Source organism: Trachypithecus francoisi, unplaced genomic scaffold, assembly GCF_009764315.1.
Source record: "Trachypithecus francoisi isolate TF-2019V2 unplaced genomic scaffold, Tfra_2.0 Lachesis_group20, whole genome shotgun sequence".
Taxonomy (NCBI): domain Eukaryota; kingdom Metazoa; phylum Chordata; class Mammalia; order Primates; family Cercopithecidae; genus Trachypithecus; species Trachypithecus francoisi.
Genome location: NW_022681466.1, coordinates 72,103,045 through 72,130,188, shown reverse-complemented (window position 1 = coordinate 72,130,188; position 27,144 = coordinate 72,103,045). Strand labels below are relative to the sequence as shown.

The window sequence follows — 27,144 nt, the reverse complement described above, 5'->3', positions numbered from 1 at the left end:
CGCGCGGCCTTTGCCCCACAAAACCACTGCGCGGCGGAAGAGCTCTTCTGCCCGCGTCGCAAGGAAACGAGCCTCACACCCGAGCCAGTGTTTCCATTTCCCGGAGAGACCCCGGGCTCCCTCCTCCAAGGACAGGAACGCAACGCACTGGCAGAGCTCGCGGATTGGCTGGGGGAGAGAAGTGGGCGGAGTGAGCACCAGGAGATCCTGTCATTAGATAAGAAAGAGAAGTGGGCAGGGTGGGCGCTGGGTAGAGCCTGCTGGGTGGATAGGAGCGAGAAGCAGGCGGAGCTGGCACTGAGACCCTGCAATTGGACAGGATGAAGTAGGTGGGGCGAGCACTGAGGGGACCCTGCCAACTGGACAAGAGCGAGAAGTGGGCGGAGTGAGCATTGGTAGAGCCTGCTGAGTGGGCAAGAGACAGGAGTGGGAGGAGCAAGGACTGCGGAGAAGGCTGCTATTGGATGTTAGGGAGAAGAGGGCGGAACAAGAAGGTGGAGAGCTCTGCCGATTGGACAGGCGAGATAAGTAGGAGGAGAGAGCAACGAATGGAGCCAGCCGTGAAAAGAGCCCTGACAACTGAAGAGGCGAGTGCAGTGGAACCAGAATTAGGGTTACGGTCACGGTGACAACCAGAAAGGAAATTACAGCAGGGATGCCCACGCACCAACGTAACACTACGACCCGAGTCCTAACCCACCCTAACCCAGCCAAAACCAAACTCCAAACCCTCACTAAATGCGAAACGCTGACCTGGACCTAGACCTGGACCTAGTGCGAACCCAAGCCTGAACCCTAACCCCTAACCCCTAAACCTGATCCTAGACCCTAACCCTGACCCTGACCCTGACCCTGAGGGGAGACATACAGGAAAGAGATTGAGAGGTTTGCACATTCTGTGACATACATTTTCTTCGTTAGTCAATGTTAGCAACCAAAGGCTTGTATCTCTTGAGAAGTTTCTATCTGACCTAAAGAATGATGTACAATCAACTGTATTCAATAAACTGTGTTAGCAAGGTTTTTTCCCCCTCAAAACCTACACAATACGTGTCTTAAAGTACCTTCCAACATTTAACTCCCTTGGAGACTCAGACAGGGGCTGGCGTTTGAGTCAATACTCCACAGCTGTTTGGTGGATGACTGAATAACAGCATGGCCAACAGGTCCTGGTGCAAAGTCTCGGGTGGCCTCAGTTTGAATCCTGCTTCTGCCATCGACCAGCCGTGTGATTCTGTACAAGTATTTTAACCTCTCTGGTCCGCAGTTTCCCCATCTGTAACTTGAGGGCCTACCTCAAACGGGTTCCTGGTGAAGAGTAACAAGACTATATCCAGAGTAGGTTTCAGTTGCTTTTCCTCCATCTTTCCCCCTCCCCTCCAACCCTTACAAATCCTTTTTTTTTTTTTTCCCCCACAGGGTCTCCCTCTGTTGCCCAGGCTGGAGTGCAGTGGCATGATCTTCGCTCACTGCAACCCCCACTTCCCAGGCTCAAGCAATCTTCCTCCTCCTACCTCAGCCTCCCGAATAGCTGGAGCTACAGGTGTGTGCCACTACGCCAGGCTAATTGTCATTTTGTGTGTGTGTGTGTGTGTGTGTGTGTGTGTGTGTGTGTGGAGATGGGGTTTCTCCATGTTGACGAGGCTGGTCTCAAACTCCTGGCCTCAAGCAATCCTCCCACCTCGACCTCCAAAAACTTACAGGCGTGAGCCACCGCCCCCACCCCGTTCAAATCTATTAAAAGGTGAGCGTCTCGCCAAGGCAATGAGATCGCAATATGATGTTTCCATTTACTTTGGATTATATGTCATTATAAATATTAACAAATGAGACTTAAAAAGGACACCTTCGGGTAGGTCAGACCAAAGTACAAAACTTGTGTGTGGGGCTGCAGTTTGAGGGCAGTGTCTGCAGCCGTCACATGGTAGCAAAACGGTGTTAAGCAGTGCACGAGACTCTGCGTCGACGACAGCCACAGTCCATGCATCGGGAGGTTCGCTCGGTTTGCGAAGAACGGGCAGGGCATGCACGGCCTGCGCTCGGCGGGCGGACGGGCCGGGGCGCAGTTCCCCAGGTTCGCCACTAGAGGTCAGGAGGTGACCGCTTCGGGGCTGGAAGACGGGCCCGTCGGGGATTGGCTAGTGCCGGTGGAGGGCGGGGCGGGGGGCCGAGGTGGGGCGGGGTCGGATGCGGCGCCTGGTTGCTGACATCTGGAATGACTTTTTGGCATCAGATTTCCTGTCTTTGTGGGGCTGATGGACCCGAGTAAAGATGCCCGTTTGGGGTCAAAGGCAGAGCCGCTTCTGCAGCTTCTCAAAGCTTTTTTTTTTTTTTTTTCTCTGAGACAGAGTCTTGCTCTGTCGCCCAGGCTGGAGTGCAGTGATGTGATCTTGTCTCACTGAAACCTCCACCTCCCAGGTTCAAGCGATTCTCGTGCCTCAGCCTCCCTGAGTAGCTGGGACTACAGGCATGCACCACCACGCCCGGCTAATTTTTGTATTTTTAGTAGAGACGGGGTTTCACCATGTTGGCCAGGCAGGTTTCGAACTCCCGACCTCAGGTGATCCTCCCGCCTCAGCCTCCCAAAGTGCTGGGATTACAGACGTGAGCCATCCCGCCCGGCCTCAAAGCGCTTTAACAGAAAGACAATCTGCACGGGATCTAGAAGGGTGCTGGGATCCTGGGGAAGGAAGGTTTCTGAACTTCCTGGGGGGGGTCCTGCCCGAGTGCCGGTGCTGCCCCCGGGATGGCCAGTGATCCCGCCTCCCAGCCTGACTGTCCCCATCTTTCAGGCCCAGCCCCATTTGTGCAGCCTGGGCAGTAGAGGGCCCCAGACTGGGGGGCTGGAGTTCTGCGTTCTTGTCCCAGCTGTGCCCCTGCAGGCCCCTTCCGCCCATAGGCCCCAAGTTCCCCTATAAGGAAGTCATGCTAGGTGGAGGGTGCAGCCTCTTCTAGCTTTGCCATTCACTTCTGTGTCTTCAGAGAGGCTGTCAAGTCTCCTCTCTGAATGAGACCCACAAAAAAAAGCAAAGCTAAGAAGATGCCCAGAACTTAAGTAGACACCAGGCCTTTTAGAAATAGACCACCTCTTACCTTAGGCCCCCAGAGGATGCCCACTCTGTGTGGAGAAAAGAGGGGCCCTTGCCTCAGCCCCGAGGCTAGGGTGAGGTGGCTGAATTTTGGGGCCGGGTTAGGCGCCTCTGGGGAAGCCTGAAGTAGCAGAGATGGTTTCAAAGCCAGTGGACGAGGGGGCAGGGCAGTGGCAAGACCCCAGGTCTCCATCATGCACCGAGCTTACTGGGCCTACACCTGGGGTCTCTGCTGAGTCTGACAGACCAGGAGGGAAGGGACTGGGGGTACCGACCCCCAGAGAGAGAAAGTGGCAGTCATAAGACCTGGGTTTGAGTCCTGGCTCACCCCTTCCTGGCTGTGTGGCCTTGGCAAACTACTCAGACTCTGGGAACATGTTTCACCTACAAGATGGGGATGAGAATCAAACCCACCTTGCAGGGCTGTGAAGACGCGTCCAGACCAGTGCATGCAAAAGCCTTCACACACAAAACCCTTCCTAAAGGTGGGGAGACAAGGCTCATGAGCAGCAGATGGCCAGGGACCGTGTCGGGGCTGGGGTCCTGTTTTCCCCGCAACCTGGGTAAGGCATGATGGGCACTTGGTGGGATTCAATCATGACCCTGCACCTCAGGTGGTGGTGTGCTTTGCGTCTGCAGTGGAAGTCCCCACCATCGTGCCTGTCAGTCCCTCTACCGGTGCTGAAGGGGTGGGCAGCAGGCGGGTGAGCCCCAGGCTGGCAGCTAGCAGGACCTCTCTCATGTGAGCTCAGCACAGCAATTCCCCTGAAGTGTGGGGTCCAGCCCTCTGGGCTGGGGGCTGTGGATCCTGGTTCCAGCTCTGTGGGGGCTGGAAGGCCCTGAGCAGGTCACCTAACTCTCTGGGCCTCTGTTTCCATCACACACGGATGGGCTGAGCAAAAGGACTCTGGCTGTGCAACGCCTTGGCTCCGCATTTGTTCACCCGGTGTTCCTGGGGCCTCCTTGGTCGGCAGGGAAAGTTTGTGGGCTTCAGGCATGGGCCCCAAGACTCAGACACTCTCAAGCCTTCTGGAGAGCCTAACTCAGGGAAGCAGACAGGCCCACCAGGCAAGGCGATTCCTGCTCAGTTCCTGGAGGGTGGAGCCAGCCCCACAGGCCTCCCCAGAGACAAGGCCCTGGACTGCCACTGATTACTCCCAGAAGGGACATCTGTGGTGGTGGTAGGACCAAGATGCCATGAGCGAGCACCCGGAGACCCCCAGTCCTCAGTGTGAGCCAGGAAGTGGAGGGGAAGGGGAACGGCAGAGTGAGAACCAGGAGGAATGCTTGCTTTTTTCCAAGCACAAGGGACCCTTTTCCCCACTGCAACTGACCTGATGCTTATGCCGGGAAGGAGGAGGGGCACACTCCGTCCTCCAGGTCCCTCAGGAGGAGAAAGGGAGCAAAGTGGGAGACTTGGGTCTGAGGTCTGAACTTGGCCCTGCACCAGCACCAGTTTCTCCTGGTGCTTCCATCACTTCCCCCACCTCCTGCCTCGAGCCTCACACCTTCCTAACAAACCCTGCCTCGGAGAGGAGACCCTGGGTCCACAGTTCCCCAGCCCCATGGGCCTTCTCTCTCCTCCAGGCCTTTTTAGACCATTCCCACTGCCTGGGTCACTTTTCCCCTTTGCTGCCTAGAACTCCCCACTCACCCTCCAAGGCCTTACAGAAGCACTGCTTCCTCCAGGAAGCCTTCCCTGACCTCCCAGCAGTCAGCAGAGCCCATGGTATTTGCAGACTGCCCAGGCTGGTCTCGGTATTTCTCACCCCAGTTGGAGTGGTTTGTTCCCAGCTCCCTGACCAGACGGCAACTCCCTGAGGGCAGGCCCTGTGTCTCACTCACCCGCAGGGCTTGCGGAATCACTGAGTGAAGCATGTGCCAATTTACCCTCATCAGGAGCCTCCGGGAACTCTGCAGACTTTCGGCCGGCAGGCCCGCTTCTTCCATCGGCCCAGCAGCGATGGAGATGAGGGATGCGGTCAGCCTTTCTTGGGCTGGAGCAGTCTGTCTTCAAGGTCCCGTCCTCCCCCTGTCTGCCTGCTCACCACCTCCCTCCTCTGTTCCCACTGTCCCCCAGGGTGCCCCCACACTCCTGCCCTCTCAGCCTGGGCTGGCCTCCAGCAGGTCTTTCCTCCCAGATGGGCCTGTCCCCTTCCCCTGGGCAGGTGCTGAGGTCTCCTTCCACCACCGGCCCCTTGGGCCCCAGAGGGCTGAGAGCACCCCCAGCTCCCTGCCCTCCCCGTCCCAGAGTGGCTGAGCCCTCCACGTCCTCCAAGCGGGGACTGCAGTGGCTCTGGGTCCAAGCAGGGGTTCTGGATCTCCCCCAGTGTGGGGGCCACAGGCCTTGGTGGCTGCTGGGGAAGGCTGGGCCGGCCGTGCTGGGCGCAGGTGGCGGTGGGGGTGGCAGTGGCAGGCGGGCGTCAGTCGCTGAGCACGGCCCCCGGGAGCTCGCTGGTGAGTGTGTGCCAGCGCTCAATGCGTTTGTCCTTGTTCTTCAGGCAGTCAAACCAGTGCTTCAGGCGCTCCCCCTTGGCGTTGATGCCCAGAACCACGCCACCTGCGGGAGGACAGAAGGGGCAGCCACGGCACAGGGACTCCCGACTCCCAGGCGTGGGACCCGTGCCCCCTGGCTCGAAGGCCAGCCTCTCCCACTGCCCGCTGAGTTCCCAGCATGGACAGGACCTGCCCTCCATGCCATACTCCAGCCCCGTCAGGGCCCAGCCATCCTGTCCCTCTTCCACCAGGGCAGGGATAAGGGCAGGGTGCAGAGGCAGTGTCAGGAGTCAAGGAATGGGGCCCGAAGAGGGAAGAAAGGGCCGGGCAGCCCCACTGTGCGCAGCCACCAGGCCCACCAGGAATCTGGGGCCTCTAGGGTTCAGAGTCCAGCCCGAGGCACTGCCCATCGTCGTCTCTGGTCTGTGCTCCACCACAGAGTGCTGTGTGACCCTCCCAGAACTCCTTCCCTCTCTGGGCCTGTCTCTTCCTGGGGCACAACGGTCAGGCTGGAGAAGGTCTAAGGCCCCTCAGGTCTGGGGGCAGGTGGTTCGTGGCTCCAGCTTTCCCCAGGGACCAGGGAGGAGGGGCTGTGGCCTGATCCAGGACAGGCACACAGCGAGACGGTGCTCCCACTGTGCCCCCTTACCAATAAAATCGTTGGATTTTCCAATGTCGTAATCCCAAACGGTGACCTCCAGGGACTTCTTGGCCAGGTCGCCATGCTTAATCTCGTAACAGAACTCCTGCTGGTCAGAAGGGAATGTTAGGGCCTGATGCCACGAGGCCTGGGCCTTGGCCGGTGGCCAGGAGGGGTATGAGGTGTAGGGAGAGAGGGGGGACGGGGTGATCAGTGCTCAGGGTGGACGACGGGTGGATGCTCACACGTCTCGCCCACTTCCCTGAGCTCAGCTGGGGTTTTCAGGGCCCCCATTCCCTCGCCCACATGTTCCTTGTCCCTGAGCCTGCTCTCCCCATATCCCGGGAGCCTCCTTACTGCAGAGGCACTGCCTGTCCCACAGTCCCTGTCGTCCTGGGCCTCTCTGGGGCCTGGCTTTGCTGACCCCTCCCCCCTTCTGTGGGTCCCTCTTTTCCACAGCTTCTGGGACCCTCCCTTCCATCCGGGGTTCCCCTCACTCCCTGGAAGCATCTTCTCGACCTCCCCTGCCTGCCTGCCTCTGGATCACTGGTGTGGCGTGGGCTCTACCCAAGGCCCCTCCGCTCTTCTTTCCTTCTTGTTCCTTGGGGGGAATCGAGTTTCCAGCTGTACTCACCACCTTGGGCTGAACACCTTCCTGGGGCCCCAGGGTGTCTCGAGTCCCCTTGTTCCACACAGAGCTTCTCCCCATCTTCCTCACCCCCTCTTTGCCCTGTGGCTTCCATGAGGAACCCAGGACACCCCTCAACACTTCCCTCTCCCCAGCCCCACATCCGACAAGTCCTGCCAAGAGCTTTCCAGGGGTCCCCCAGCTCCCCTGTGTCTGTGGCTTGGTGCGCCCCCCTCCCCCCACCATCTCTGACCACCCTCCCCATCCCACCATGACCTTTTGAAAACCCAGCCACAGCCCCACCGCCCTGGGGCAGAGGAGTGGCCTTCATGAAGCTTCACCAGCCCCTCATACCTCGTTAAACTCCGGGTTCAGAGTTTTTTTCTTCACCGCTGTCTTATGTTTGGATTTCTTGTCCACATCTGGCCTCAGGTATCTGGAATTACATCCAAGGGACAGGCAGAGGATGGCGACATGCTACGGGGTATAGATCAACCCAGCAGGGATTTGAAGGGCTTTCTGTCCCCGGAGAGACTCCTGGACCCATCTTTTGTCCTCATCACTGCACGTTCCCAACGCTACTTTGTGGCAAACGTGAGACATTGTTTCCAAGAAGCAAGTGGTCCCTTAATCCACCGCACTTCTGTTGACACACATTCCTGAAGTTAACCATGGTGGGGGGGGGGGCTCCATCCCCCTAGGGAAGGGATTTTTCCTCATTTCTGGAAGCCTCATTTTCATCAGGCTCACATTTCCCAGCAGAACAGAGCTTTTAGCAGAGTTGGTCACTTGTTCAAACTTTGCTTTTTTGAGACGGCTCACTGCAACCTCCACCTCCCGGATTCAAGCGATTCTCCTGCCTCAGCCTCTGGAGTAGCTGGGATTTCAGGCACCCGCCACCATGCGCAGCTAATTTTTGTATTTTTAGTAGAGACGGGGTTTCACCGTGTTGGCCAGGATGGTCTTGATCTCTTGACCTTGTGATCCACCCACCTCAGCCTCCCAAAGTGCTGAGATTAGAGGCGTGAACCACCGTGCCCAGACTTTTTTTTTTTTTTTTTGAGACGAAGTTTCGTTCTTGTCACCCAGGCTGGAGTGCAGTGGCGGGATCTCAGCTCACTGCAACCTCCACCTCCTGGGTTCAAGCGATTCTTCTGCCTCAGCCTCCCAAGTAGCTGGGATTACAAGCACCTGCCACGACGGCCGACTAATTTTTTTATTTTTAGTAGAGACAGGATCTCACCATGTTGGCCAGGCTGGTCTCAAGCTCCTGACCTCAGGTGATCCACCTGCCTCAGCCTCCCAAAGTGCCGGGATTACAGGTGTGAGCCATCACGCTCAGCCTCAAGCTTCTTTTATAAAATAGCAGATTTCTTGAGATGTAATTCACATACCATAAAATCAATCTTTCTGAAGTGTAAAACGCAGTAGCCTTTACTAGACTTCCAGAGTTGTACAACCATCACGACTACCTCGTTGGAGCTTTGAGGAAGGACAAGACCTTTTGTGCAGTAACAGGGAGGCCACACAGATGTTCTTCCCTCCACAGCCATTAAGGCCTTAGACTTTGATGCAGAACAGCTGTCTTCCTCTGAGGCCCAGAGAGGTGGAGGGACTTGCCCAAGGTCACACAGCCGGCAAGCACAAGCGTGGTGCTTGGAAGCCAGGCTCAGGCTTCTTTCTGTATGACAGGGAGGTCATGTGCGGGCTGGAGAAGGGGACAAGAGGTCCTCAACTTCTTTGCAAAACTCCCCCTCTTCCCGCATGGATAATTGCATGACAACTGCCTTGACCCTGCTGAGTGTGCTCTGTGGTCTCGCCCACTACCAACTCCTTGCGCTTGGCACTGGGGAACTGAACAAACATCTGTCCAACGAATACCTGAATCCCTAGAAGTGAAGGCACCGCCCAAAGGCACGTCCATATCTGGCTTATTTTGCCAGTTCCTCTCCAGGAAGGCTGCATGGTTGACACACAGTGCCTGTGATAAAGCTGAATGCTATCACTTAAAAAATCCTTGCTGGGGCCGGGCGCGGTGGCTCAAGCCTGTAATCCCAGCACTTTGGGAGGCCGAGACGGGCGGATCACGAGGTCAGGAGATCGAGACCATCCTGGCTAACACGGTGAAACCCCGTCTCTACTAAAATATACAAAAAAAAATTAGCCGGGCGAGATGGCGGGCGCCTGTAGTCCCAGCTACTCGGGAGGCTGAGGCGAGAGAATGGCGTAAACCCGGGAGGCGGAGCTTGCAGTGAGCTGAGATCCGGCCACGGCACTCCAGCCTGGGCGACAGAGGGAGACTCCGTCTCAAAAAAAAAAAAAAAAAAAAAATCCTTGCTGGTTTGAGAGGCAGAAAATGATATCTCATAGTTGCTTTACTTTGCATATTTTAAAATTGTGACTTTCATGGCATAAATAATACTGGTTTATTATAGAAGCACTAGAAAATGCATATGGACAGAAGTTGGGATTAGGAGAGAGAAATGAAGACATATGTCCACACAAAAACCTGTCCATTGCAGCTTTCTACCACCACCAAAAACTGCAACCACATACCCTTCAACCGGAGAACTCATCCACAACGGAAGAGCACTCAGCAATAGAAAGGACCAAACTCCTGGTACATGCAACTGACACATGAATCTCAAACGCATTTCTCTGTGTAAAAGAAGCCAGATTCACAGGGCTTCACAGACACACTGTGTGACTCACAGGGCTTCACAGACATACGGACTGCTTCATGGGAACATCTGGAAAAGGCAACACTATTAAGACAGACCACAGGTCAGTGGCTGCCTGGGGCTGGGGAACTTCCTGCGGTCATATTCTGTATGTTGATTGTGGCGGTGGAAACAAGACTGTACCAGCCTGGATGATACAGCGAGACCCCATCTCTATCAAAAAATTAAAAATTAGCTGGGCATGGCGGTGCATGCCTGTAGTCCCAGGTATTCACAATGCTGAGGTGGGAAGATCGCTTGAGCCCAGGAGTTCAAGCTGCAATGAGCTATAATTGCACCACTGCACTTCAGCCTGGACGACAGGGCAAGACCCTGTCTCTAAAAAAGAAAACAAAACAAAAGAAAAACTCACTGGACATGAATGATACACATTGAGGATCCATTATCTGAAATGATTGGACCAGATGTTTTGAATTTTGATTTTTTTCATATTTTGTAATATTTGCAATATATTTACCAGTTCAGCATCCCTAATTCAAAATTTCAAAAATTCAAAAATCTGAAATCCCAAACGCTCCAATGGGCATTTCCTTTGAGCGTCATGTCGATGCTTGAAATGTTTGGGGTTTTGGATTCATGGATTTGGGACACTCAACCTGTACCTCAATAAACCTGATTTAAAAAAAAGGTTGGGGGCCGGGCGCGGTGGCTCAAGCCTGTAATCCCAGCACTTTGGGAGGCCGAGACGGGTGGATCACGAGGTCAGGAGATCGAGACCATCCTGGCTAACACGGTGAAACCCCGTCTCTACTAAAAATACAAAAACTAGCCGGGCGAGGTGGCGGGTGCCTGTAGTCCCAGCTACTCGGGAGGCTGAGGCAGGAGAATGGCGTGAACCCGGGAGGTGGAGCTTGCAGTGAGCTGAGATCCCGCCACTGCACTCCAGCCTGGGCGACAGAGCAAGACTCCGTCTCAAAAAAAAAAAAAAAAAAAAAAGGTTGGGGAGATTCCCCTAAGCCCACCACCCGGAGACAGAGGATTTCCTTAGCTACTTACTAGGCTCCTTGGCCATTTTGCTACGTATTGGTTTTGTGTCTGCTGTGAATTGTCCTTGGCCTGTTTGGTGATGGGTGAGGGGCAGGGACAGAAGGGTCCCGCATGCCCTGCCTTCATAGCCCCTGGAAGGAAAGTTGTTTTGGGATCTCTGCGCCCTCAGCCTGGACAACTTGCGCCCATCTGCTGACCCCTCACTCAACCACCAGACTTCCACAACAGGCACCAGCCTCAGCACGTTCAGCTATACACAGTGCCACCAGTGTTGCCCTCTGTTCTGTTTTTTCTCTGCCAGGAGTGCCCTTCCCTCCTCACCTGACCCCTCTGCGGAGATCCCTCAGCACCCTCCCTGAGCACACCGTGCAAAGCCCCTGAGGCCTGCCCTGTGGCGTCTCTCTCTCTCCCTTGCTGTCAGGACAGTGATCCTGGCCCCCGGGGCTCATGGAGCCACCCTGTGCCATGTACCTCTGGCCTTCTGCACAGCACCTTCCGCTTGCCTGTGGCTTCGAGAAGAAACCCCTTCTGGTTATACAAAAGAGAGCCAGAGAAGGGAGTTGCCCCAGGTGGCACAGCAAGTTACTGCCAGTTACCGCCATTTTCACTGGCATGAAATAGAGATAACAGCAGCAGCGACTGCACAGGCTGCTGGGAGGGTCACACTCAGCCATCGCACCACCCAGGGATATTACGTGTAACTCGACATGTCAGCGATTGTCACAGGCACTGTTACTCCTGGGGTTTCCCCATAAACCCTCAAGAGCTGGGCCTGGGGTCAAGTTCCAGGGAAATTGGGGCAAGTGTCACCAGAGATGAGGTTTATAAAAATAACGGTGCATAGCTGGGCATAGTGGCTTGCACCTGTAATCCCAGCACTTTGGGAGGCCAAGCTAGGAGGATCGCTTGAGTCCAAGAGTTTGAGACCAGCCTGGCCAATATGGCAAAACCCAGTCTCTACAAAAAATACAAAAAACAACTAGCCAGGCATGGTGGCACACACCTGTAGTCCCAGCTACTCGGGAGGCTGAGGTAGAAGAACTGCTTGAGCCCAGGAGTTTGAGGCTGTTGTAAGCTATGATCGCATCACTGCATTCCAGCCCGGTGACAGAGTGAGTCACTGTCTCAAAAAAGATAGGAAGAAACAAAGAAAATAAATAAAAATAATGGTGCAGACAGAAGGCCTTGACCCATCTAGCTTTGGCCCTCAGCATCAACCGCTGGATACGTCCCTCCCTCTCTTCTGGGGCACAGGTCACACTCTCTTCCAGGTCTAGGATGCAGCTGAGGGTGCCCCTTTTACCATCTAACCTGTGCCCTTATTTCCCCTGCTTTTAGTGAGGAAAAGGCTCTTGGTCCATGAAGGGGCCTTTCAGAGATGGGGACCCCTGAGGTGACCCGAGCAGCAGCCCTCATGTCTCACCCAGGGAGTCTGAAACAGATGTGGAGGTCTCAGGTGAGGTGTGGCTCAGATACAGGGAGTGGCCCACAGCTTGGTGTGACTTTGAAAGGCCACGTGACCTGACCCGTGGCTGGCAGGTGGGACCCAGCTGCAGGAGTCCAGCAGCACCCACAACATCCACCTGTGGCAGGGAGGAGCCTGTGGTACAGCAGACAGGCCCTGCCCAGGCGGCCCCCTGCTTGCCTGTGGAAGTTGACCAGACTGTCTGTCACAGCAGGTAAGACTCTGCTTTCTGGGCAACCCAGCAGGTGACCCTGGAATTCCTGTCCATCTGGCAGGTGAGCACTGAAACTGGTTTAAAAGCTTCACACCATAGGCTGGGCACAGTGGCTGACACCTGTAATCCCAGCACTTTGGGAGGCCAGGGCGGGCGGATCACTTGAGGTCAGGAGTTCAAGACCAGCCTGGCCAACCTGGTGAAACCCTGTCTACTAAAAATACAAAAATTAGCCGAGCATGATGATGCATGCCTGTAATCCCAGTTACTTGGGAAGCTGAGGGACGAGAACTACTTGAACCTGGGAGGCAGGGGTTGCAGTGAGCTGAGATCATGCCACTGCACTCCAGCCTGGGCAACAGAGTAAGACTCTGTCTCAAAAACAAACAAACAAACAAACAAAAAACAAAACCACACCATTTGGGCTGCAGGTTGCATATCCTCCTGCAAGGATATATACGAATGAGATTCAAGTCAATGACAAGTCAGAAGAAAAAATATACAGACACAAACCAGTATCCTACTGTGTGTCATTTGGTGTGTCTTCAACAGCTGTCCATGTTATAATAATTCATCTAGTTCTAATTTATTCATTTTTAACTGCATAGTACTATATTCTACACATATGCCACATTTTATTAATCTATTCCTCTGATGATGAATGTTTGGCTATTTCCAGTTTATAGCTATTACAAGCAATGCTGTGAGAAATAGCTACCCACCCATGCCCAGGTTTCTAGGAAATAAACTTGGAAGGAAAATAATGTGGCCACAGGGCACACACATTTCCCACGTCGACTGGATATTGCCAACTTTCTCTCCAATGGTTATGATGGGAGTCTCCTGAGTGTCTTCTCAGCATTCACAGAGCTTCCCCCAGCACTCGGGTCTCTAGTGCACTGGATACTGTGTTTTGCTAAGTTGTTGAGGCTGGGGCCCACTTTAGTGTTTTCCACATAGAAAACCAGTAGCCCCTGCACTCTTTCTGGAAGCCTAACTTCCCCCAAAGATGCAGCAGGTCCTGGGCTTTGCTCCTGGAGCCTGGTGTGATTGGATTTTTAAAAATAACAGATGTTTTGAGACATAATACACATACTGTACAATGCACCCTTTTAGGTGTATGATTCAGTGGTTTTTGGTATAGTCACAGAATTATGCAGCCATCATCACAATCAATTTTAGAACATTTTCATCACCCCAGAAGGAAACCTAGAACCCTTCAGCAGCCACTGCCCATGTCCCCCCAAGCTCCCCCCGCTCCTACAACCACAGATCTACTCTCTGCCTCTGTGGGTTGACCTATTCTGGACACTTCATAGAAATAAAGTTGTGCAATACGTGGCCTTCTGTATCTGGCTTCTCTCACTTAGCATCTTGATTTCAAGGTCCACCCACGGTGTAGCACGTACCTGCTACACTCTATCTTAGGGCTGATATTCCATGTACCTGCTACACTCCTTATGGCTGATACTCCACGTACCTGCTACACTCCTTCTTAGGGCTGATACTCCACTGCAGGGACAGACCTCATTTGTGTATCCATTTATCAGTGGATGGACGCTTGGGCTGTTTCCACTTTGGGTTGTTGTGAATAGTGCTGCTATGAACATTCCTGCACAAGTTTTAGGATGGACATGTTTTTATCTCTTGGGTGTATAACTAGGAGTGGAATCGCCAGATCAAATGGTGACTCTGTGTTTAACTTTCTGAGGAACTATGGGCTGCTTCCCAAAGTAGCCATCCCATTATTGTCATATTATTTTTATTTATTTATTATTGTTTTGAGACAGTGTCTTGCTCTGTCACCCTGGCTGGAGTGCAGTGGTGCGACCTCGGCTCACTGCAATCTACACCTCCCAGGTTGAAGTGATTTTCCTGCCTCATTCTCCCAAGTAGCTGGGATTACAGGCTCCCGCCACCATGCCCAGCTAATTTTTTTTTTTTTTTGAGACAGAGTTTCACTGTTGTTGCCCAGGCCAGAGTGTAATGGCACAATCTCTGCTCACCGCAACCTCCACCTCGTGGGTTCAAGCGATTCTGCTGCCTCAGCTTCTCAAGTAGCTGAGATTACAGGGATGCACCACCATGCCCCGTTAATTTTGTGTTTTTAGTAGAGACGGGGTTTCTCCACGTTGGTCAGGCTGGTCTCGAACTCCCAACCTCAGGTGATCCGCCCACTTCAGCCTCCCAAAGTGCTAGGATTACAGGCATGAGCCATTACAGGCATTAGCCTGGCTAATTTTTTTATTTTTAGTAGAGATGGGGTTTCCCCATATTGGCCAGGCTGAGTGATCCATAGGCCTCGGCCTCCCAAAGTACTGGGACTCCAGGCATGAGCCACTGCACCCGGCCTAATTAATTACTATTTTTAACTGTAGAGACAAGGTCTCAGGATGTTGCCAAGGCTGGTCTCAAATTCCTGGGCTCAAGCAATCCTCTCAAGTAGCTAGGACTACAGGCACATGCTACTATGCCCAGCTAATTTTTATTTTCTTTGTAGAGATGGAGGTCTCACTATGTTGCCCAGGATGTTCTCAAACTCCTAGCCTCAAGCGATCCTCCTGCCTTGGCCTCCCAAAGTGTTGGGAATGTAAGTGTAAGTCACTGTACCTGCCACATACAATTTTTAAAGTGACAGAAATATGATCATGGCCATGGGAATGGTGCCCCCAGAGCTGTGCATTGAGGAGTACTGGCCTCTTCATGGTGCCAAGATGTCCCTGAGGCCTTAGTCCCCTGGGTCCTTGGTGTCCCCTGGGTCCTTGGTGTCCCCCTGGGTCCTTGGTGTCCCCTGGGTCAGGGCCATTCCTCTGTCATCCCCTCCCTGAAGCACCTGCCTCTCCTTTCTGCGAACTTAATCCCTCCCCAAGTCTCACTTTTCCAGAATCTCCCTGCGAGCTCACACTCATACCTACCTAGTTTCTGGAGAGCCCCAGGCACTGATGGTAGTCACTGTGGCACCTGTGGCACCCCTCTCCAAAGGGTCGCCAGCTCCTGCCTGGCTCTCAGAGCTACACAGCATCTCCTGACCAGGCTCACAGGTCCACAGCTCTGGGGCCCAGGTCACCGGGCATGGATTCTGAGTTAGTGTCTCTTCCCAGGACCACCATCAGCCCCTGTTGGTAGAGCTGGGTGGACTCTTATCTGCATCTGTGGCCCCAGTATAGGGCTGGGCACATGTGGGCATTTGCCAAGGCCTGGCAGAGTTCCTCTACCACCTCCCCCAGCCTCCTGGCTACCCCTGGCACTGGCCCCGCCTTCTGTCCCCTGCTCCGACCTCCTCATGGCCCCTCAATCACAGAGAGGCCTGGAGATAGCATCAGGTGATAACTAATATCTGCATGACTCTGGGAAGCCACTCAGCTTCTCTGGGCCTCAGTTTCCCCATCTGTGAAGTGGGCTGGCCATGTTTAACCCCTGGAGTTGCCAAGGGAGCCCATCAGGAACACGGCGCCCCTGTACCTCTAGTACTCCCTGGGTGCCTGCCACCTGAGACCACAGAGCCGGTACACGGAACCCCGTCCTTAGAGATGAAGAGGTGGCAGGTGGTCGCGCGCACAGCACACTCACGTTTTCACATAAGGGTCCGAGTAGCCATTGGCATCCATGGCGGCCAGGTGTGCGCACCGCACGATGCCCACCAGCAGGCCCTGCTTCTGCGAGCTGTACTTGAGGGAGATGAGGATGCGGCCCCGCTCCTCCAGGGACTTGTCTTCGGTCTTGTCCACCTGTTGGATGGGACGGTCACTCAGTCCTGACCTGCTCCCACCCCTCTCTTGGCCATACTTGGCCTCCTCTTCCTGAGCCCACCCACTCTCGCTGCTGTAGCCAGGCCCGGTCAGGGTCCCTGGTGAGTGGTCACACTGTGAACTCACAGGCCTTCTGTCATCTCTTCCCTCCCAAGGGTTCTGCTGGGGGTGGATCTGACCCTCACCCTCCCTGTTCTTGGCTGCATGGCCTGGGGTGCCCATCACAGCCCAGCAAGGGCCAGCCCAGGGATTGGCAACTGCAGCCCGGGGCCAGATCAGACCCGACGCCTGGCTCTGTATGGGATGTGAGCTAAGAGTGGCTCTTACCCCTTTTTAAAAAAATTTCTTTTTCAAAAAAAGAGAGACGGGGTCTCACTATGTTGCCCAGGCTGATCTCAGACTCCTGGGCTCAAGGGATCCTCCCACCTTGGTCTCCCAAACTGCTGGGCTTACAGGCGTGAGCCACCATGCCCAGCTGGTTCTTACTTTTCAGAATAGCAGAAAGAAACATGAAATGAAAAATATCTTGTGACACATGAAAACGATATGAAATTCACACTTCGGCTTCCATTAATAACATGTTATTGGAACACAGCCTTGCCAGCTCCTCGATGCCTCCTCTATGGCTGCTTGTGCTCTAAGGACAGAGCTGCGTGGTGGCCACAGACAGCATGGTGCACAGACCCTAACATGTGCTAACTGGCCCTTCACAGCTCTGCAGTCCCGGCCTGGCGTGCTCGGCTTCCGCGGATGGTCTCCCGCCAGGTCCTCCTCACGGCCTGCCCTGACTCTCTGCAGTCCCTCGGCTTTGAAGCCAGGTCCCACCTCCACACCTTAGTGCACGCTTAATCCACAGCTCCAGCATCCTCCTCTGTGTTCACCATTGCTACATTCCTGGTCCTTCTGGGCCTGGGGGGCTTTTCTGACCCTCAGGGTGGGTTGGCCGTCCCCTCTGTGTGCCCACTGCCTCGGGTTTATCCTGTCATGGCCTGTGTGACCCCCTGCTTCCTCATGGGTCTGCCCCAACCTGTAAGTTCCTTGAAGTTCGAACTCTGCCTGTAAATTTTTTTTTTTTTTTGAGACAGAGTCTCACTCCTGTCACCCAGACTGGAGTGCAGTGGCACTGTCTTGGCTCACCACAACCTCCGCCTCCCGGGTTTAAGCGATTCTCCTGCCTCAACCTCCTGAGTAGCTGGAACTACAGTCTAATTTTTGTGTTTTTTGGTAAAGACAGGATTTTGCCATGTTTGCCAGGCTGGTCTCGAACTCCTGACCACTCCACCTGTCTCAGCCTCCTAAACTGCTGGGATGACGGATATGAGCCACTGCATCTGGCTAACACCTGCATCATCTTTAATAGCTCAGGGCTGGGCAAGGGCCTGGCACTAAAGGCCCACTGGAGGCTTATACTACTGAAGGCAGGAATGGAGGGACCCCTGCGTGTTCAGCCTCACACAAGCAACTCCAGCCTGGAAGGTTCAAAGAAAGGCAGGAACGTCTGCTCACGCCAACGGAGCCCGGTGGATGGAAAAGGGTCACCCTGGCCCCAGTCCCCTGAAGGTGCTTCCTGGAGCCTCTCAGGGTGCTGGAGGTGGCTCCCTCAGGAGAACCCAGAAGACAGAGCTCTGGTACTTCCTCACCCTGGGGAAGCTGGGAGCCAGGTGGGGAAGCCACTCAGTCCCCTCCCTGCCTCAGCAGCTGCCCGGTGCCTGCCTCTCAGGGGAGATCTCAGTTCCAGGCCTCCCCATCCCCAGCCAGACTGATGCTTCTCCATTCCTTGACCTCCCAAGACCACCTGGCCTCTTCCTTCTGGCTGCTGCGCACCCAAACCCTCTCTCCTGGGCCCTCAGCGCAGCCGGACTTACCCAGGTTGAGCCCTGTGTCCCCCTGCATCCCCTCAGGACTCCACCGGGCTCCTCTCCTAAGCAGGCCCAGCCACATCCTTTTACTCACAACTGTGCCCTGCCTAGCACCAAAGTGAGTCCCTCTGGCTACATCTAACCCTTTCTGGAGATGAGACTCCTGTGAGGTGAGCAGGGATGTCGAGCAGGGAGGACACACATGCCCCACCGACCACCTTCACCACCTCCCACGCCACAGCAGGCATGGCTAATCGATCTCAGCACCACGCCAGAGCAGGCATGGCTAATCGATCTCAGCCCCACGCCAGAGCAGGCATGGCTAATCGATCTCAGCCCCACGCCAGGGCAGGCATGGCTAATCGATCTCAGCCCCACGCCAGGGCTGGCATGGCTAATCCATCTCAGCCCCACGCCAGGGCAGGCATGGCTAATCGATCTCAGCCCCACGCCAGGGCAGGCATGGCTAATCGATCTTAGCCCCACGCCAGGGCTGGCATGGCTAATCGATCTCAGCCCCACGCCCAGAGCAGGCAGGCTAATCCATCTCAGCCCCACGCCAGGGCAGGCATGGCTAATCGATCTCAGCCCCACGCCAGGGCAGGCATGGCTAATCGATCTCAGCCCCACGCCAGGGCTGGCATGGCTAATCGATCTCAGCCCCACGCCAGGGCTGGCATGGCTAATTGATCTCAGCCCCACGCCCAGAGCAGGCAGGCTAATCAATCTCAGCGTTTACCCTGAGCTCCAACACCCCCTCAGAATCCTTTTCAACAGTGCTCAGGCAGCCATTCCCAGTGGATCAGGCCAGGCCTGCGAGATCTCGCTATCTGCCCCTCAGGCAGAGCTTTGTGTGTGAGGGCCTCGATGCACTGTGCTGCCTGTGTCAGTGTGTGTGGTGTGAAAATTAAACAATATAAACCATCAGGGGCCAGGCACAGTGGCTCACGCCTGTAACCCCAGCACTTTGGGAGGCCGAGGCAGGCAGATCACCTGAGGTCAGGAGTTCAGGACCAGCCTGGTCAACATAGTGAAACTTCGTCTCTACTAAAAACATGAAAATTAGCTGGGCGTGGTGGCAGGCAACTGTAATCCCAGCTATTGGGAGGCTGAGGCAGGAGAATCACTTGAACCCAGGAGGCGGAGCTTCAAGGGAGCCGAGATCGCACCACTGCACTCCAGCCTGGGCGACAGAGCCAGACCCCATCTCAAAACCACCAGCAGCAGCAGCAGCAGCAGCAGCAGCAGGGATATCTTTCGCTGTTTCTTCAGGGATATTTTTCACTGTTTTTTCAGGGCTGGGATATTGTGCTTTGGGTTGTTTCATATGAAGACCATTGGGTATTGCTCAGTATTGACTTAAAACAGACAATATTCGCAGACTGTAAATTCTAAATGTACCACCAGAGGCCTGGCACAGGGGCGCACACCTGTAATCCCAGCACTTTGGGAGGCTGAGGCAGGAGGATCACTGGAGATCAGGAGTTCGAGACTCGCCTGGCCAACCTGGCGAACCCCTGTCTCTACTAAAAATACAAAAATTAACCAGGCATGGTGGTGCACACCTGTAAACCCAGCACTTTGGGAGACTGAGGCAGGCGGATCATTCGAGGTCAGGAGTTTGAGACACCTGGCCAATATGGTGAAACCCCGTCTCTACCAAAAATACAAAAATTAGCCTGACAGAGCAAGACTTGGTCTCAAAAAAAATAATAAAAATAAAAGTATCACCAGAATGTGGCTTTACTGCCAGGGGTGTATCCCAAACTGTACTCCTGTGGTCCCTGAGTCCCTGAATGAGGTGGTAGCACACCCAGTAATGCCGTGATCACGGCCATGCACAGGGATGCACACGCATGCACATGCTTTCACGAACACACACCACACACACGTAGACAGTCACACACAGATATGTACTGACACATGGTCTTACGCACAAGTCACACACAAGCACACACCCACACAGTTGTTTATGCCAGTGATCAAAACTCAGGAACACTACAGTAGGGCTGGTGTTGCCTTTTCTTTCTTTCTTTTTTTTTTTTTTTTTGAGACAGAGTCTTCCTCTTGTCACCCAGGCTGGAGTGCAATGGTGTAATCTTGTCTCACTGCAACCTCCGCCTCTCAGATTCAAGCAATTCTCCTGCCTCAGCCTCCTGAGTAGCTGGGACTACAGGCACCCGTCACCACCTTTGGCTAATTTTTGTATTTTTAGTAGAGACGGGGTTTCGCCATGTTGGTCAGGCTGGTCTTGAACTCCTGACCTCGTGATCCGCCTCCCTCGGCCTCCCAAGATGTTGCCTTTCTTAAGTGACACAGATCATGTGGAAAAACCGGGTTACCTGTGGTTAGTGACTAATAATAAACCAGAAAAGGTTATACCCATCACACAAATGTCTGAGTGGGAGAGAATGTGACAAGGGAATAAAACTGGATCAAATTATGAAAAAATAACTGGATTCTGGGCAGAAGCCCTGGCAACAGGCTGACTCACTCCCAGGGCTTGAGGTGAGTCTACATCCCCGGGCCCACTGGGGCTGGGTACACTGGGGACAACCGCTGGGCTTTGTCCTTCTGAACGTGCCCCTTGCCCAGCCGTCTTAGGCAGACAACGTGCCAGCGAGGGGACCACGCCTCTGCCTGTGTTCTGAACGCTGGGAGGCTGAGGCCCCAGCATTTCTCTTGACCCTAGTGGCACTAGGGACTCCTGGCTTCATCAGCCCTATGAACCAGGTGAAGGCCAGCGCAGAGACAAGGGAAGGTGGGGGAGGGAAGAGGGACATAGAGACCAAGACGCGGCAGGGCGTAGCTGCTGGAGCAGGCCAGGGGGCAAAATCTGTTCTGACATAACGTTCAGACAAAGGCCATTTCTAGGAAAGGGTACTCTTCTGTCTCCTCTGAGTATCTCACAGGCACTCAAGTCTAACACGTTCCAAGCATGCTCCTTGAGAGTCCCGTCCACCCATGGCCCCTGCTACAGTCCTCTGAGTGCAGCAAACAGCCCCTCAGGCTCCAGTGGCTCAGGCCTCAAACCTCGGACCTGCCCTTCCCTCACCCAAGGATGTCTTATCTGCTGCCTGGACATCCAGTTCAGAGTCAAGCTCTCCTACCGCCGCCAAGGTCAGGCCAGGGCTGTGCCCATCTCTCCCCATCTCCCCAGGCCTCCTGCCCTCTCCTCCCTCTTCTTCAAGCCATCCTGAGCCCAGGCCAGTGAGCCTGGTAAAATGTCATCCCCCGCACTCCCTCCGCTTAGCACCCTCCCGTGGCCACTCAGAGTGAAAGCCAGGGTCCTTCCTTACCTCTACCCCCTTGCCTCTCCACGCTCATCTCCTCAGTCTCCCCTCCCCTCTCACTCTGCCCCTAGTAGCCCCACCACAGGCAGGAAGTTCTGCCTTCCCAGCACCTGCCACTGAGCCAGGTACACAGCAGGCGCTCAATGAATCCTCTCACCGGCAGCTGCTTCTCCAGGCAGATACTGAAGGTCTTGGTGTGGTTGGCTTTCAGCTTCTTCAGGGGCACACGTGTCTCCCCGATGAACTCATTGTGCCGGAATTTGTCCTCGTCGCACACAGAGATCCTGGGTTGGGGGTGAGAGGCACAGCCAGCGGCTCAGACGCACTGGGCGTGGGGGGAGTGTGCGCGGGTAGGGCCAGCCCTGGCTTGTCCTGCCCCAGGCCCTGCCCTGGTCTGGGGTGGGAGGCGCACAAGATGCCTGGGCCCTGACAGGGCCAGAGTGTGGTATGATGCCAGGTACTGTCCTGCTGGACACGTGTCCTCAGGTTGGAAGAGGGGACAGGAGAAGGTAGGGCCAGTGCCAGGAGGTTGGGAGAGCCGGTTCTCTGAAGGGAGGCACCGCCAGCCCCGGAGAGGCCCCAAGAAGCACCTTCAGGGGACTGGGGCCAGGGTGACCCTTTGCATCCACCGGGCTCCACTGGCGTGAGCAGAGCTTTCTGCCTTTCTTCAAACCCCAGGCTGGAGCCGCTTGCATGAGGCTGAACCCACAGGAGACCCTCTGACCCTCCAGTCCTGCCTTCACGAGGACAAGCGGGCGGGGGTGGGGGAGGGGCAGGCGGCCGGGGCCTCGCCTACCGCAGCGTTTTGCGGATCATGTCTTCGTCTGTGATCCCGTAGTAAGTGAGGGTCTCGTTCCACGTGGGGTTCAGAGTGTTACGGAGAGTTTTTGTTCTGAGCTTATTTGCCTGGAGAAGAGAAAAATGATCGTCTTAGCATCAAAGGGTGTGTCAGACGGAACAACGGCCCCCAGAGATGGCCACAGGCTCATCTCGGAGCCTGTGAATGTGTTATCAGCACGGCCATGCGGAAGGGAGGCTGCAGGTGGAGTTAGGGTTCGTAACAAGCGGACATTAGAACAGGTAGATTATATCCTAGATTGTCGGGCGGCCCAGTGTGGTCACAGGGTTCTTAACAGCAGAAAGGGCAGAGAGTCAGAGTGAGAGGTCACCAAGGCAGGGGGACAGAGAGATGCCACACGGCCTGCTGTGAGAGTGGAGGAAGGGGCCACGAGCCCGGGAGGGTGGACGGCCTCTAGAAGCTGGAAAGAGCTAGGACACGGGTGGGGTCCGCAGGTTCCAGAAGGAACGCAGCCCAGGGAGGCCACTGTTGGACTTCTCACCTGCAGAGCAGTCAGAGAACGAGTGAGCTGCTTTAAGCCACGAAGTTTGTGGTCATTTGTTGCAGCAGCCATAGGAGGCCCATCCAAAGAGGACTCCGCCTCCAGCCCCTGAGGCCCTGGGATGGGTTCTGCAGGAGGCCTGCGTGGAACGGGAGTCTCCTTCCCAGGGCATTCCCTTCCTTTGCGGACTGTCCCCTCTGCCTGGAACCCATCCTGTCCTCGGGCCTGCCTCAGGGGTGGCCTCTCCGAGCTGGAATATTGCCGCCACGCCTTCCTCCTGTGCCAGCGACTCTGAGCTGCTTGTCTGCATGGGTCTGATGTCTGCCACACCTGGCCCAGGCTGCGAGGTCAGACAGCCTGGGCTTCCAATTCCAGCTCTGTGGCAGCATCAGGGTTCCCGCTGTGGAAAGGGCAGGGGAATCCCTCTCTCCCGCTGCTTTCGGGAGCTTGTTTGTAAGGAGACTGCTCTTTATAAAACACTGGGGAAAATCCTGGGGACTTCCTACAACAGGCACTGCCGGCTCCAGTCCCACGAGTTAGGGGTCACTGAGCCCCCACGTTGGGCACACTTCTCTGGTTACACTCGCTCTTGGCTCTCACATCCCTGAGCTCCACTTGCAGCATAAGGACATCGAGGGGGAGCCATTTCTTCCTCAGGAGTAGGTGGTGGGGCACTGCCGTTTCTCCTACAGCCCTGCCTTCCCGAGGGAAGCGAGAATGGCCCCTTCTGGGGTGGGCCTCCTGGATGGCTGTGGGCCCAGGCCTACCCATGTAGGCCCCCAAGTCAACTCAGACTCTGCCCTATGAAATTAAAAATAAAGCAGCACTGAAGTGCACGATGCACAGAAGGAAGTCTAAGAAGTTCTGATTTTTCATGGCTCGAGGTCACCTTGATGCTTTTATTTAACAGCAATTTCTTTCTCTCCTCTCCTAGATGCACCTGCTGTGCTGGTGCCCTTTCCACATGTGTGGTCGGACTCTTGGGTCATCTGGCATAGGAATGAGGATCCTGTGGTCAAATATACTGGGCAGATTCTGCCCACTTCATCCCCCTTACGGAGAGTCAAAGAACAGCCCATCAACACGTTAAATGCTCTGATAGGTCCATAATAGTAACCTCCAACTGAGAATGCTTCTTATAAAATGCTGGCCTGGAAATTCTGGAATTCCCAGATCAGCAGGCAGGTAACACTGAATGGCTGAGTGTGCAGCTGAACGGCTGAGGTCCCACCAGCTTGCTTGGGCTCTGAGGAGGAGTGGCGGCGGTGGGCCTCCCTGGGTGCCCCCAGCCCAGTCCAGGCCCCAAAGCAAAAGGACCAGTGTGCACTGCCTGAGGTGGTGGGTGGGTGTCGCTGGTGGGCAGGCCCGGGTGAAACCCCTCACCTTACTGGCTCCTGGCAGCAGGTGCAGCTTGACGCAGGAGTCTGACAGCCCACTGTGGTCCATGGGCTTCAGGTCCTGGGCAGAGAACAGCAAAGGGTGTGAACGGGAAATCAAGGAGACGGAGCTGCCAGGGCCTGCAGGTGCCTGGGCCAGCAGATGCCCTTGTCCCCTGGATCTCCTGGCTGGGTCCATTTATGGCCCCTTTCACAGAAGCCCCTGGCCCCACACCTCCAGACAGAAGGAGTGAGGATGGCTCAATGCCAGTGCAATCTCCCCTCCCCCAAACATCCTGGCCCAGGGCAGCTGTCATGGGGCCTCCGTCAGGACAGACTTTTTCTCTTCTCCTCATCCTGGAAGCCAGGTGGCTCACCCTCCTCTGAGCCTCCCTCTCCCCCTCGCACTTTGGTCAGGTCCTTCCATCGTCCTGACTCCCCTCCCCCATCTTCCAAGCATGGCCTCCTGAGTGGTCACACCCCTCATCGACCCTAAATCCACGTAACCCCGGGACACGGTCCGAGACTAGGCCCCATTTTCGGCCGTATTTGCCACAACTCCCAGTCAGTCCACAGAGATCACACAAGCCTGGCCACAGAGGGTCCCTCCACAAGATGGCTCCCCTCACTCACTCTGGTTCTCTCAGAAAACCTCGCCACGCATGACAGCCAGAGGCACACAGAAGCACGGACAGATGGGGGCTTTGCTGACCTCAGCAGGCACCTGTCTCCGAAAACTGCATTTGTTTTCTTCTGGGATGGTGCTCAGGATGCAGGGAGGCAGCTGTGGCATCTGGGAGGTGCAGCCAGCAACCCCAGGACAGGATTCACAGGTGCACCGCCAGGCTCCTACCCAGCAGGGTCGGGGAGGCAGCGTGGCTACTCACACCAGGTCCATCTCCAAGGGGAGGCTGGGGCTCCCTCCCAGGCCCACCCCACCTTGCTTTGATGGAGCTCTGGGGGATGCGGCACGGGCTTCCAAACACCTACTTCCCTGCCACTGGCAAAGGGCAGAGGTTTGGGGGCCTGGCTGCTTGGGTTCCAGGCTCAGCTCCTGTGTTCACCAGCTGGGAAGTGGATGAGTTACTAAGCCTCAGCTTTGTCATCTGTAAAAGGGGTTGGCCGGGCACGGTGACTCACGCCTGTAATCCCAGTGCTTGAGCCCAGGAGTTCAAGACCAGCCTGGGCAACACAGTAAGACCCTGTCTCTTCAAGAAACTAAAAAATTAGCTGGGTGGGGTGGCAAGTGCCTGTGGTTCCAGCAACTAGAGAAGCTGAGGTGGGAGGATCGCTTGAACCTGGGATGCAGAGGCTGCAGTGAACCATGATGGCACCACTGCACTCCAGCCTGGGTGACAGAGCAAGACCCTGTCTCAAATTAAAAAAAAAAAAAAAAGGCGGGGGTATAATTAATAGTCCCACCTTCCTAGGGTTGGAGTGAGAGGGAGGGAGACCGTGTAGACACAGGATCTGGCAGGCAAGGCGTCTGCTCTCTTCTCTGCATGTCAGGCCCTGTGAGATGCTGGAGAAGTGGCTGAGGTCCAGTGGGTGCATCTGAGCTGTGCCCTGCACTGTGGGGCTGCCTCTGGGACAGGGCCTGGCTCAGTGGCCCAACATGTGCCCACGGTGACATGGCTGCTCTTCCAAACCCAACTCCCTCACCCTGGCCTCTTGCCTTTCCCACCACGTGCCTGGAGTGCAGAGTTCTGGGAATCTGGTGGCCCAGCCTGACCCGGGGGGGGGGGGGGGGGGCTGACAGCTGTGTCTTAGTCTTACAGTTCTTATACATTTGTTTGTTGTAGCTTAAAATGTTTCCATGTGGGCCATGTTTCTTGACACATTTCACTTGCATATCTCTGGGCCACCAGAAGTTTTGGCATGTCTGTCCAGTGGCTCTGGTTGTCCCACCTCTGTACCCGGAGACACCCGTGGGAGCCAGGCTGGGTTAAGGGGCGCTGTCATGCTGGGACAGGCGTGACGCCTGCTCTGTCCTTCAGACCCCTGGACGGTGACGAGGCCCCTGCTGCTGCCTCTCTACTCCTCCACCAGCAGGTCCCTGAGCACCCTGAACAGTGACACATTTGGCCAGAAGCAAAAGGACCAGTGGGCACTTCCTGAGGCCGTGTCACTGTGCTGCCACCAGCTTCTGTGCCCAAACAGGCAGCTTCCCTGGCCCTGACCTAGGTTCCACCCATGCCTCTACCCACAGAGCCTGATCTCTGTCCATGGAAGGGGAAGGGCAGGAGGCTGTTTCCAGGGCAGGGAGCTGTTAGTGGGGCTATTGGGCACACCCTCCCCAGCTTGGGAGTTGGCAAGAGACAGAAACTAGGCCGGGCGCGGCGGCTCCCACCTGTCATCCCAGCACTTTGGGAGGCCGAGACGGGTGGATCATGAGGTCAGGAGATGGAGACCATCCTGGCTAACATGGTGAAACCCCGTCTCTACTAAAAAATACAAAAAACTAGCCAGGCGTGGTGGCGGGCGCCTGTAGTCCCAACTACTCAGGAGGCTGAGGCAGGAGAATGGCGTGAACGTGGGAGGTGGAGCTTGCAGTGAGCTGAGATCCGGCCACTGCCCTCCAGCCCGGGCGACAGAGCAAGACTCCGTCTCAAAAAAAAAAAAGACAGAAACTGGTGCCACGGTTCAGGGGCGGGCCCCACGGGAGGTGATAAGATTTGGCAGTGTTCCCACCCAAATCTCATCCTGAGTTGTACTCCCATCATTCCCACAGGTGGTGGGAGGGACCGGTCAGGGGGAGGCCTCTCCCACACTGTTCTTGTGGGAACGAATCAGTCTCACGAGATCTGCTCTGATAAGGGGAATCCCGTTTTGCTTGGCTCTCATTCTGTCTCTTGCCACCAAACATGTGAAAAGTGCCTCTCACCTTCCGCCTTAATTGTGAGGCCTTCCCGGCCACGTGGAACGGCAAGTCCAATAAACCTCTTTCCTTTATAAATCACCCAGTCTCAGGCGTGTCTTGATCGGCAGCGTGAAAATGGACTAATACAGGCGGGATGGGCAAAGGAGGCCCCGGGGAGGCCCTGGCTGGTACTGGCACTGAAGGAACAGACGGGGGGTCTGGCTTTGAGAGGAGAGCCTCTCCCCAAAACCCCAGCCCTGCCCCTCCCTGGGCCTCTCAGACACTGTTGCTGGCGAGGTGTTCAGGAGAGGAGCTTCCTAGCCTGAAGTATCATTCAGCCTGAAAAAGGAAGTTTTACACGCACTGTGATAGGGATGAAGCCTAAAGACTTTCTGCTGAGTGAAAGG

The 27,144-nt window shown here is 55.4% G+C and overlaps 1 protein-coding gene across 1 annotated transcript in view; it reads right to left on the bottom strand.

Annotated features, from left to right (window-relative positions):
- Positions 1 to 1,765: 1,765 nt before the first annotated feature.
- Positions 1,766 to 27,144, bottom strand: part of DOC2B (double C2 domain beta) — a 37,738-nt gene continuing 12,359 nt past the window's right edge. The window contains 7 exon segments of the mRNA XM_033185240.1: positions 1,766 to 5,649; positions 6,235 to 6,331; positions 7,208 to 7,289; positions 15,831 to 15,988; positions 21,319 to 21,445; positions 21,958 to 22,067; positions 23,885 to 23,959. Of these exon segments, the coding sequence (XP_033041131.1) occupies positions 5,513 to 5,649; positions 6,235 to 6,331; positions 7,208 to 7,289; positions 15,831 to 15,988; positions 21,319 to 21,445; positions 21,958 to 22,067; positions 23,885 to 23,959 (786 nt within the window). The 3' untranslated portion in view covers positions 1,766 to 5,512.